Here is a 13,034-nt window from a genome sequence, read left to right on the forward strand (position 1 = left end):
GATGAATTTGCCTTCGTGCTCATCATGGGAGATCCGCTTGCAAAGCTTGATTTTAGAAACAAAGGAGGTAGTTATAGTAACTGGGAAAGACAGGAGTTAAGCATCACTGTATAAAACTAGCAGACATTGTACCTTGCACCAAAAACTATTCCTATGCCTTTTTGAGAATCACACGGACTTGCCATTTGAATACTTGATTAAGGCTTATAAAGCCAGAAACAGACTAAAAATCTGGGTTTTAATAAGAGGTGATTTGATAAGAAGCTATTCTAATTTCAATGATTAAAAAAAAAGACATAATTAGGGCTTTTTGAGCAATTTCACTTCTTTCAAAGATAAAAGCCCTAAGGCAGAAACATGTCATAATCTGCAAATGGAATTGCAATATGTTAATAGGACCCAGAAATACTATTTTAACGCACACATGAGGTTGTTTGGTATCACAGTTCTGGCTGACCGATATGGAGCAACTACTCTAATTGTTCCATTTTTGGATAAGGGCTATTTTAGTTGAAAAAAAATACACTGTCCATCTGTGATTTGCCAAGTGAGGATAAAATAACAGTAGTCAACTTCAAGAGGAAATATTTTAGCCAAGCTTTGTGATCCACAAATCATTCAACAAATATTTGCTGTTTGAACACTTGCTTGACGTCACACATTGTGCTAGTGACCAGCAGTTTAAAGATGAGCTGAGAGAAATTGTGTTTTGTGAGTAAAACATGAATCAAGGTCAAAACCAATACAGAGAATGCTCTCCATTTCCCCAAAAACCAATTCACAGTTTGGGTTAAAGTGGCAGCAGCTCCAGATTCTTTGGGGATTCATCCCAACAAGACCTTAGAATATTAGAATATTCTGGGCTTTATAATCTGGCCTCCAAATCAGTGTAAGATATACAAACAGATGGTGCCACACAGCTCCCTCCTGACCCACCCAGCTGAGCAAGCTCATGAAGATAAGTTATTACAAGGAAGCTTAGTAAGAACATACGCTTAGTAAAGTGACTCAAGATCTTTCTACAACCAACAGCATGGGAAGAATTAAATCACTCTGCTGAATCCATCCGGTCTGAGGTGAACCACGAACCATTTTCAGCATCTTCAATTCAGCAGAAGGAAAAAAAAAAAAATATATATATATATATATATATATATATATATATATATATCTGGGTTTTGCTGAAATCAATGGAGGAGATCAGACGTTATGAGATTCAAGCAGCTCATCCAATCTTCCAAGGCAGAAAAAGCAAACCAAAGGTTGCAATCTGGCAGGGCTGTGGCTGGCTGCATCTGACACCTTGCAAAGCCTCAGGCTCCAACACCTGACTCCCTTACTTAGGTCATTCCCAGGAATGGCATACCAGTCATTCCGAGGCAAACTGAGGATTGCTAAGTGAGAGAATGATTTCCAAATGCTGAAGTTTTTGGGTCCACAAATTCTGCCTAAGCTATGTAGATCTCATCATTTCCTCAAAGCATATTACAAAGGTAGGTCCTCCTAAGTGGGTCCACTAGCCTGCTCTAGACTTCCCAGATGGTTCAGCAGGTAAAAAATCTGCCTGCAATGCAGAAGACACAGGAGATGCAAGTTCAGTACCTGGGTAAGGAAGATCCCCTAGAGAAGGAAATGGCAACCCACTCCAGTATTTCTTGCCTGAAAAATCCCACGGACAGAGGATCCTGGTGGGTTACAGTCCTTGGGGTCACAAAGAGTCAGACATGTTTGAGTGACTAAGTGTGTGAGTCAGATCAGCCTGCTCTGGTCCTCAGATAAAAAGAACACTATGGCCGTACTGGCCTCCCATCACCAGCCCCTTCTTACACTGGGTAATCTATCCGCTGGCGTCGGGTGGCCTCCAACTCTCGATTCTGAAATCTCAGGAACTTCTTCACAATGCCTGTGTTTTCTCCACTGGAGGCATAGAGAAATCCCAGGAGGGTAACCATATCTGTAAACAGCAAGACAGCTGACTTTAAATTATTTCCAGAAAAACACGGCTTTCAACATCACATTCTTTCTGCAACCTATTGCCTAGCTCCAATCAAACATTTAAGTCTGAAAATATCAGCAAACATTTATGGCACCCTGAATATATGCCAGGCACCCAAGAAGCACTCTACAGAGATATCTCAATTCATGTCCATAGCAACCCTACAAAGGAGAGTCTTCATTAGTCCCACTCTACAGATGAAAAGCCTGAAGTATAGAGAGATAAAATAACTTGCCTAAGGTAACAGAGCTAATAAGTAGTAGAACAAAATGTCAAGTTTCTAGCTTAGATTCCATGTGCTTAACTACCTTACGCCCTGCCCATCTAATGCTATGAAAAGCATTTTGAATTTGTGTAATACTAACAGTTAACACTTAAGTACCATCTACTATGGTCTGTACTGCTGTTAAATAAATAAATAAATATGTAAATGTATATATATAGTTGTTCAGCAAGTCAAGTTGCACTTCAGGTAAGAAAGGGAGTGGGTCCTGGAATTTCTTGAGCCGCCTAGGACTTCTCCTGTGGCTCAGCTGGTAAAGAATTTGCCTGCAATGCAGGAGACCTGGGTTTGATCCCTGGGTTGGGAAGATCCCTTGGAGAAGGGAATGGCTGCCCACTCCAGTATTCTGGCCTGGAGAATTCCATGGACTGTATAGTCCATGTGGTCACAAAGAGTCCAACATGACTGAGCAACTTTCACTCTTTCACTTGGGGTCTAAGAAGTCTTCTGACTCACAAGGTGAAACAGAGGGCACTGTAAAAGTTAAAGAAAAATAAGAGCTGCATTTCTGGATGCAAACCGATGATGATATCAGATTGCAGCCTGGGGTTGTAAATGAGAACTGCGAAAACTGCAATTTGAACTCTTACTTGCAGAGTGAACACACAGTCCAGGACCCTCTTCCCAACTAGGACTCCAGATTGCTGTCATTCAGGATTTACCAGCACTGTTCAAGTCTGGATGTAGGTTTCGGCCCAATTTGGTGATGAATATACTACTGCTTCTCTCTAATGGTTCTTTCTTTTCTTTTAATGACTGCATATTGAAATTAAGTTAAATAGTCTTCTATTAAATATTGAAATTGTTGTGTAATGAGTGGAATTGTGTATAATGAGTGGTTTCTTTTGTTAAGGCAAAACACTATACCCTTTAAAACTAGAGTCTTTGGTAACAACCTAGAGGGGTGGGATGGAGAGAGAGGTGGGAAGGATGTTCAAGTGGGAGGGGACATGAATAAACCTATGGATAAGTCATATTGATGTTTGGCAGAAAACAACACAATACTGTAAAGCAATTAAACTTCAATTAAAAATAAATAATTTTTTTAAAGAATCAATAAAACAAAAAAAAACTAGAGAGTCTTCCTCTTTATTTTGCACATGTGGGAGAGTTCTGTGGCTCTAGAAAAGAGGAGTACCTATAACAAATCTTATAGAGAAAACTGAGTTATTTCATCTGTATTTAAGGTCTAAAAGGTTAATATGGATTTTTTTATTTCCCATACTCCACCCCACTTCAAAGAAAAATTAATTCACTGAGTTCAACGTAGAAATAAAGATCATCTTTTCTCTTTCTTAAAATGCTCCTGGTCTAAAGGTCTCTGTTTAAATGCTGGAAATAATCTGCTTTCCTGGTCTTCTTAGAGAGGGAAGAGTTGACTTCTGGGCAAGTTACCAAATGACAATATTGGCAAAAATTATAGGAGCCTCAGCCTGGGATAGAGGACATCCCAGCTCTCATTCCTCATTGGGGAAAAATGCTTCAATATATAAAGAGGTCCCTCTAGTTCATTATAACTTGAAAATCATAAGAGTGATGTTTTCATAGTCTCAGAGATACATTTAGAAACCCCAAAGGGTGGAGTTATTAATTCCAACAGAAATACTTCAAACTTTTTTCTTTGCAATTTGAGCTCGATGTGAGCACGTTGGACTTGCTGGTCAGTTATGGGAGCCAGGAAAGAGGATTAGAAATGGAAATACTGCAAGGGTGTCTTCAGAATCCAAGGAAAAAAAAAACTGACCAAGAGGTTGATGTCAGCCCAACCTTGGCTGGCTTCCACAGTGGTGAGCAAAACATAGGAGACCAGATGGCCACGTTAGCCCCCTGGAAAGCCTTCTGCTGGTGACTGCTGTTATCTAGTATATAGTAGAAAAATTTATCAGAATGAGCAGGATTTGATTCTGCCCCATCTGACTACAGTAAAAGGAGGTTTCATAAAGGAGGTTTCCAAAGTGAAAGGAGTCAAAAGTGAATGTTGATGAGCCTTTCCTTTATCCAGGGATCAAAGTAAAGCTAGTTGAATACGAGAACTTGCAGCAAAAGACTGTGGAGGGGAAATCTAAGGCCCAAAGATCTGAAATAATTTTACAATAACACATATCTTTTGTGTCCAACAAAACCAAAGTGATGATGGTTTTCTTGTAAAATCTGTAGCTTTAATAATAGTTCTATGATTTGGAGTTCTACTACAGGTTCCCTCAGTACAATATTGTCTTCCCATTTCATTAGAAATAATGAATAAGAATGAAACATTTTGGAGTAGGGAAAGACTTGAGAATTCTTCTACATCAAATGCATCAACATAAAATATTAGCCCAGGATAAATAACATCCTCCAGTAACTGACTGGCTGCTTGGACTGCTATAATTGATTTGTGATGACTGGCATAGGCATTAAACAGGAAACTGTAGCAACAATGCCACTGCCCATTGAAGGATTTACAGGTAGGAAAACTCGACTTCAAAACATGGGCTCAAAGAGGTTAAATGAATTGCTAACATAGAATGTAAGCTCCAGGGCAGCAAGGACTTTACTTCATTCTTTAATCCATCCTCAGAGCCAGAACAGTGGCCCAAACATGACAGAGCCTCAAAAAACATTTAGAGAGTGAATGGATGAACGAACAAATGAACACAGCTGTGGCCAAATCGGGATCTGCATCCGTGTCTCTTTCACCCATCATGTTCCATCATTCTACGATGTTCCCCCCCCCCCAAGTCAAAAATTAAATGTCTTTTCTCAGATCCATTTCTCTTGGCTAATCTTGAATGAGGAAGTTACATGGGGAAGAGGCATCACTGGGACATAAACAAGAAATGCCATAGAATCAGTTCAGGTTTGAAACCCACTCCCTTGGCCACTTCTATTGCTTTGTTTCCTCAAATTTTAGAGCAAGGAGAAGCATTAGATTTAACATGGTGCAAACTCCTTCATTTGGAGACAAGAGAAGTTTTCATGTCTTGTTAAAGGTCGTATAACTAACAAGAGACCCAGGTATGACTCAAACCTGGTCTCCCACTGCAAACCAATGTGCTTGTTATTAAACCACATCACATCTCACAAGTCCTTCCAGAGAGAACTAGGGCTGATGTTCAGCTGGCATGCCCATGTGCGGCTCTACTGGTTGTTAAAATACTGAAATATGTCCGTATTGTTTAGATGATGTGCCCCAACACACACACAATACCCACTCTGGCTTCTCCTTCAGAGTAGAATCTGGCTCAGTAACGATATTCAGCACATCCTGTTTCAGCACCAGGGCCAGTGCCTGGAGGAGCCTGCCTGGGCCCCCTCACCTCGTACTAATTGTCAAATGTTTTTAATATCACCCTGAGTGATATTTTAAAATATATATATATATATCACCCTGAGTGACATTAAAAAAAAAAAAAAGATGAGCACAAAAAGGACAGAAATGGTATGGACCTAACAGAAGCAGAAGATATTAAGAAGAGGTGGCAAGAATACACAGAAGAATTATACAAAAAAGATTTCTTCATGACCCAGATAACCACAATGGTGTGGTCACTCACCTAAAGCCAGACATCCTGGAATGCGAAGTCAAGTGGGCCTTAGGAAGCATCACTATGAACAAAGCTAGTGGAGGTGGTGGAATCCAAGTGGAGCTATTTCAAATCCTAAAAGATGATTCTGTGAAAGTGCTGCACTCAATATGCCATCACATTTGGAAAACTCAGCAGTGGCCACAGGACTGGTAAAGGTCAGTTTTCATTCCAATCCCAAAGAAAGGCAATGCCAAAGAATGTTCAAACTACCACACAATTGCACTCATCTCACATGCTGGCAAAGTAACATTCGAAATTCTCCAAGCCAGGCTTCAACAGTATGTAAACCATGAACTTCCAGATGTTCAGGCTGGATTTAGAAAAGGCATAGGAACCAGAGATCAAATTGCCAACATCCATTGGATCATCGAAAAGCAAGAGAATTCCAGAAAAACATCTACTGCTTTATTGATTACACCAAAGCCTCTGACTATGTGGATCACAACAAACTGTGGAAAACTTTTCAAGAGATGGGAATACCAGACCACCTGACCTGCCTCCTGAGAAATCTGTATGTAGGTCAAGAAGCAACAGTTACCACCAGACATGGAACAACGAACGGGTTCCAAATTGGGAAAGGAGTACGTCAAGGCTGTGTATTATCACCCTGCTTATTTAACTTCTATGCAGAGTACATCATGTGAAATGCCAGGCTGGATGAAACCCCAGCTGGAATCAAGATTGCCAGAAGAAACATTAATAACCTCAGATATGCAGATGACACCACCCTTATGGCAGAAAGCAAAGAAAACTAAAGAGCCCCTTGATGAAAGTGAAAGAGGAGAGTGAAAAAGTTGGCTTAAAACTCAACATTCAGAAAACAGAGATCATGGCATGTGCCATCACTTCATGGCAAATAGATGGGAAACAATGGAAACAGTGAGAGACTTTATTTTCTTGGGCTCCAAAATCACTGCAGATGGTGACTGCAGCCATGAAATTAAAAGACACTTGCTTCTTGGAAGGAAAGCTATGACCAACCTAGACAGCATTTTAAGAAGCAGAGACATTACTTTGCCGACAAAGATCCATCTAGTCAAAGCTATGGTTTATTCAGGAGTCATGTATGGATGTGAGAGTTGGACTATAAAGAAAGCTGAGTGCTGAAGAATTGAAGCTTTTGAACTGGTGTTGGAGAAGATTCTTGAGAGTCCTTTGGACAGCAAGGATATTAAACTGTCCATCCTAAAGGAAATCAGTCCTGGGTGTTCACTGGAAGGACTGATGCTGAAGACGAAGCTCCAATACTTTGGCCACCTGATGCAAAGAACTGACTCATTGGAAAAGACTCTGATGCGGGGAAAGACTGAAGGCAAGAGGAGAAGGGGAATGCAGAAGATGAGATGTTAGATGGCATCACCGACTCGACGGACATGAGTTTGAGCAAGCTGTAGGAGTTGGTGATGGACAGGGAAGCCTGGTGGGCTGCAGTCCACAGGGTCGCAAAGAGTCGGACACAGCTGAGTGACTGAACTGAACTGAACTTATTACCCTAAGTGGGGTGGCTGGGGGGTTATACAGCCCATTCTCTAGTTCAACAGAATGCTCAGAGCCCTGACAGGGATACCTGCTTTGGGGAAGTTCCTGTTTCAACATAACAAAGCCTTATTTAGGATGAGCTTCAAATACACCACAGTGATGCAGCTGAAACCCCAGTCCTTTTGTGGAGAAATTCTGTTTCAGACAATAAAGAATTGCCTGCAATGGGGGAGACCTGGGTTTGATCCCTGTGTTGGGAAGATCCTCTGGAGAAGAGAACGGCTACCCACTTTAGTACTCTGGCCTGGAGAATTCATGGACAGAAGAGCCTGGCAATCTACAGTCTAAGGGGTGGCAAAGAGTCGGACACCACTGAGTGACTTTCACTTTCATGTTTCTTTAGAGATAGTCTTGAGGCAAAGAAGTCATTGTTTTGCTGTTGTTTAATCACTCTGTCATGTCTGACTCTTTGCAACCCCACAGACAATAGCCCATCAGGTCCCTCTATCCCTGGGATTTTCCAGGCAAGAATACTGGAGAGGGTTGCCGTTTCCTTCTCCAGGGGATGTTTCTGAGGCTAAAAGTCTGTAAGGGGAACTTGGAGGAAAATAAGCTACGATTTTCCAACCCAGAGAAGTAAAGTTAGAATGATGATAACTCAATCTTCTTTCCAAACGCAGGACACTGAACAGGAAGTGGTGATTGGGAGTTTCATTGTCCTTAAAGCCAAAGCTTGGGAACAAAAAATTCTACTTTCTAGCAAGTATGATTTAGGTTGGAATTTATCCCTGCAAAGGGCACTAGGCAAAGTAGTGAGTGGATAAGGAAGCCTGTAAGATGTTCAACACTAGGAGTCTTAAGACTAAATTCCACTCCCAGGAATTTATCCTCCAAACATATTTATTTGTGTGTACAAAGATACACATGCAAAGGTGCTTACAGAAACCTTGTTGCTAACAATAAAAGACAAAAGATGACCTGCATGACCATCAACAGAGGACAGGGCAAATAAATTATGGACTGCCAGGCAATGCAATGCTAGGGAGCTATTGCAAAGAACGTGGTCATGTTTCCTGTACTGACAGAAAAAATTTCTGCCATATTGTTAATGAGTGCAAAGCAGAATCTTTAGTATCTTCCCACGTGTGTAAGAAGAGAAGGGTCTATCAGCCTAATGATTATATGGGCAGAGAACATCCCTGGAAGGAAACACAGAATCTAGTGTTATTGAGCTTGCCTCTAAGAAATAGGACCAAAAGACTGGGGCAGGTAGGAATTTACTCTTCCCCCAAACCTTTTAACACTCTCTGAATTTTTTAACCAGGTACATGTATTACTTTGTTGGCTACAAGAGAAAAGAACATCTCTGGGCATTTCCATGCCGGCAGGGAGAAGGAGCCTGCCACATGCAGAGGCCTGCCCCGCCCTGGGCGCCCCAGTGGTTCAATCCACTTCAAAGAGGCAAAGTCCAGTGGGTGAGGAAAACAAGGTGATTCATGCCAATCAAAATTCAACTTAGACAAAAGTGTATTCCTTCTAATGTATAACCTGGATTGGGATTGTTTTAACATGTGTCAGAGAAGCAGCTTAGCAAAGTTGAAAGAACTTGGACTCCATTAAACAGGTTCCCAGAGCCTCAATTTTCATCTCTGTAAAAAGAGAATGAAACTACTGTCCGCCCCTGGGGCTCTTATGAGGGTTAAATGAGACACTGCGCATGGAAAAAGTGACTTGAAAATCATAAAGGGCAATGTAGACGCTAGGCATTCATTAATGGTATTACTGAAAAATCCCAGTCTACAGTGATTACCTGGGGGAAAGAAAGAAGTCTCTTTTGTCTCTAAGAGTGTCACATTTGTAGTTCTTATCATTACAAAAAGCATCATCATATCATTAACTTGAATTGTTCCACTGAATAAACTGATATTTTCACAGAGACATGTAAAGTCTGTCTCCAAAATTTGACTTACTCTTCTATGATTTTGTTGTAAACGAATTTTGTTATAAGAAAATCTTGCTTATAATCCATTAGGTCTGAAAATGAGAATGAATTTTTAATGGAAGGAAAAGAGAGTAGAGAAGAAGAAGACTGCCAGTTTCTGACCTAAGAGGGAAAGTCAGAAAAACCTTTGTGTAGGTGGAAGTACCAGTGTAGCAGACGTAAGAGATTCCTGGAGGAGGGCACGACAGTCCACTCCAGTGTTCTTGCCTGGAGGTCCCATGGACAGAGGAGTCTGGTCGGCTACAGTCCACGGGGTCAGAGCGGGACTGAGCGTGCAGCAGACGGAAGTAGAACAAAATGCTTGCTACATCTGAGCATGGCATTTAAGGAACTCCAACGTGTCGCCCCAACTTGCCTTTCCAGTCTTCTTTCTGGAACTGCCCATCTCACACTTGAGAGTCTACCTGAACAAAAGCTCAAGTGCGGCTACTCCACACTTCCACCTGCGGCAGACACTGGTAATCAATCTACACAGCGTCTCTCTCACTAAGCACAGACTCGGCCTCAGAATCCTTCTCAGCACTGTGCTCTAGGTAGCCACCCCCATTGCTCTGAGCTGGCAAGCAAGATGAAACCCATTTGCCATCCCTCATTCCAAGGGTTGCAGGCTCGTCCCCATTCCCGCATCAGACTGCATTCCTTTCTCTTTTTTTTCCCTTCTGCCTAGATGTGCGTGCGTGCATGCTAAGTTGTTTCATTCACGTCCAACTCTTTGTGACCCCATGGACTGAAGCCCGCCAGACTCCTCTGTCCATGGGATTCTCCAGGCAAGAATACTGGAGTGGGTGGCCATGCCCTCCTCCAGGGATCTTCTCAACTCAGGGATCGAACCTGTGTCTCTCGTGTCTCCTGCCCTGGCAGATGGGTTCTTTCCTTTATTCTTTTTCTGACTATGGAAACTCTACTCTTTCTTAAAATTTCTGTTCAAATGTCACTTCCTCTGTGAAGAACCCTTGCAAAGTACCTAAGACGCAGATTGCTCAGTAACTTTTTCCTATGAAGAAGTGACTTAAATAAATAAATAACTTCACGACATCTCCTGGCAATATAGCTTAGTGGTTAAGTGTGGTGTTTGGGAACCAAACTACTTGAGCTCAAGTCCTAGTTCGATCATTAGCTGTGTGACTTTAGACCAATTACTCTCGTTCTCCGAGTCAGTTTCCTCCTCTATCAATAATGACCGTAGTGCACTGGTATTAAATTAGATACTTGCACAAGCCCTTAGCACAGCTCCTGGCACACAGTGAGTGCTCAGTAAGGGAAAGTGACTGTTACTATTGGGAGCTGTGTTTACTTGTGGATAACCACGTTAAAGAGAACGACCATGTCTGGGTCTTTGAATCTCCAGACTTAGTGAAGAAATTGGCGCAGGATAGGTGTTCAATCAGTCTTTATGGAATTGAACACGATACACATCATAAGGGGTGGTGAGCACCAAGAGAGAACTAGAGGAAGCTAGAGGGCAGAGAGTTCATTTCCGATTTGAGAATCAAAAAAGGAAAGAAAAGAAAAGAAGAAACCTTTGTGGGGAAGGAGTAGAAAATTTGAGCGGACTACTGAAATATGACTATGATTTTGCTAGGAAAACATGAAAGATGGCCACGGGGCTGGGAGAGAGAGTGTTGAGGGGGCGGCGGGGTGGCAGCTTCCAGTAAAAAGAGATGCATTAGCCAAGGCATACAGATGAGTGATCACAGACTCGAGCTAGAGGGCAGGTGCGGGGTGAAGGTGTGCTCATGTGTCGTTGCAGAGGAGAATCACTGCAGCCGTAACCAGCGCAGCAAAACGGTCTCCACCCGGGAAGCCTCAGTGTGTACAGGCACTACAGAAGGCACATGGCTGACCCCATCCTACACGCTCCCTACCATGGAAAAAGGCTGTCACAGTGAGACGGTCACACATAAGCTAAGAGAGAAAGGGTCCCTGCCTCTTGGCTAAGAGCCTTCATCCCTCAATCAACAAGCAGTTGTCATGTGCCTGCTGTGTACAGGGTGCCACCCTGGGCACCAGAACCAGACACATCAGGCCTTATGGAGCCTGTGTGCTAGTACAAAGACACTCCACAGGCAAATAAACCATTCAGTATATTCAATTACAAGGCCTGGGGGAGCTAAGGTTATGAAGGAAATAAAAGGTGGATACTGGTGTGGTGGGAGCAACTGGGTAGGGCTGCCATCTTAGATAAGGTGGTCCAGGATGCTGTCCCCAGTAAGATGACATTCATGCAGAGGTTGCAAGGAGGTAAGAGAGCAAGTCACACAGTGATCTAGGGGAGGAGCATGTTAGGGGGAGGGGACAGTGATGCAAATATCTCAAAGTGGGAATGAACTTGGTACATCAAGGGAGAAGCAAGCTGGCCTGCATGGCTGGAACAGATGGGCAAGGGGGAGCGTGACAGGAGATGAGGCCAGTAAGGGGACAGGGACAGATTCCATAGGCCATGCCCAGGGACGTGGGTGATCCTTCCCTACTCCATCAGGGAGGAGCTGGCTGCAGGGGCCATTGCGTACGGGGACAAGGGCCAGCGGGGAGGCCATTTGCAGACTGCGGCCAGAATCCAGACAGGGACAATGGTGGCTTAGGCCAGGATGACAGCAGACACGTGGTGAACAGAGATTGAATATGCGGTCGGGGCTGAAGATGGAGGCCGCAGGGCCAGCTGACCTCTCACAACAGAATGCACGGTCCAGGTGCACCCCTGGAGCCACCAGCCCAAGCGGTTGATTTCTTTCTCTGGGTGAGCTCATGCGTGAGTCAGGCACACGTGTGACAAGGCAGCGGATAATGCCCGGTGTCCTCCCCCGGAGGGAACAGACAATCAGCGGGGCCCAGGCAGGGTGGATCTATTGGCCAAAGGCAAGAACAGGTGCACTGGCAGGGCACGTGGCCGAGCCTTGGCACAAACGTGTCCTGAAAGGCTGCCAGCTTCTGATCCAGGGTAGGTTGACCCAGCAGGACGGGACAGAAGCCAGCTGCACCTCCACCCAAAACCAGCCCACCGGCCAGGCTGGCACAATCCCAGCACAGGAGATGAGCTGCAAAGAGTGTCAGGGTGCACAGCTCTGGCCCTGGAAGCCTAACTGAAGACTTTAGGTGGGGGCGCTCCAACCACACAGACGAAACATGTATGCACCGAGACTGGGCTCTCTCTTCAGAATGAGAAAAGAAAATGCAAGCGAGTCACAGGGGGTACTTAGTTCAGACGCAGAGCTCTTGCAGGACAGCAGGCACTTGACACAGAAAACGTCCCCCCAACTCCACACCAGGGCTGGCGGCAGACGGCGGTGGGGCCAGGCATGAAAGCGCCCCCGCAGCGCACTAATGCCACCTTGTTGTTCGGACTTGACTCTTGTTCTTCAAGAGCAGAATAAAGAAGCCCCCGCTGGGAACCAGCCAGAGGCCTGGCCCCCTTCCATTGCACCGCCGATATCAAGAACAAAGGTCGTGGACACTTTCCACGGGGCTTGCGGCAGACTCTCTTTTGATTTCCTTTTTAAGACAGGGAGGGGAAGTGCTCCCCTTTCCTGGTGAACAAACCTCAGCCTGGCAAATAGGTGGTTTTGCGGGTGGATGGAGCCCCCCTCCCATTGTCAGTGATTTTGACTCTTAGAAAAGGTTTTCTTCTGCATTATGCCTTTATTAGACTGGTTCTCGCTCCAAAAGTAATGGTCTGAAGGAGGTGGGGAGAAACAAAAACCACTGTGC

General features: G+C 43.9%; 1 protein-coding gene across 2 annotated transcripts in view; it reads right to left on the reverse strand.

Annotated features, from left to right (window-relative positions):
• Positions 1-13,034, reverse strand: part of SEL1L3 (SEL1L family member 3) — a 109,892-nt gene that overhangs the window by 77,674 nt on the left and 19,184 nt on the right. For both annotated transcript variants that reach the window (XM_004009750.6, XM_042251286.2), the window contains exon 3: positions 1,828-1,954. In XM_004009750.6, coding sequence (XP_004009799.3) covers positions 1,828-1,954 — 127 coding nt within the window. The remainder of the gene's footprint in view (positions 1-1,827; positions 1,955-13,034) is intronic.

Source organism: Ovis aries, chromosome 6 (genome assembly GCF_016772045.2).
Source record: "Ovis aries strain OAR_USU_Benz2616 breed Rambouillet chromosome 6, ARS-UI_Ramb_v3.0, whole genome shotgun sequence".
Classification (NCBI taxonomy): domain Eukaryota; kingdom Metazoa; phylum Chordata; class Mammalia; order Artiodactyla; family Bovidae; genus Ovis; species Ovis aries.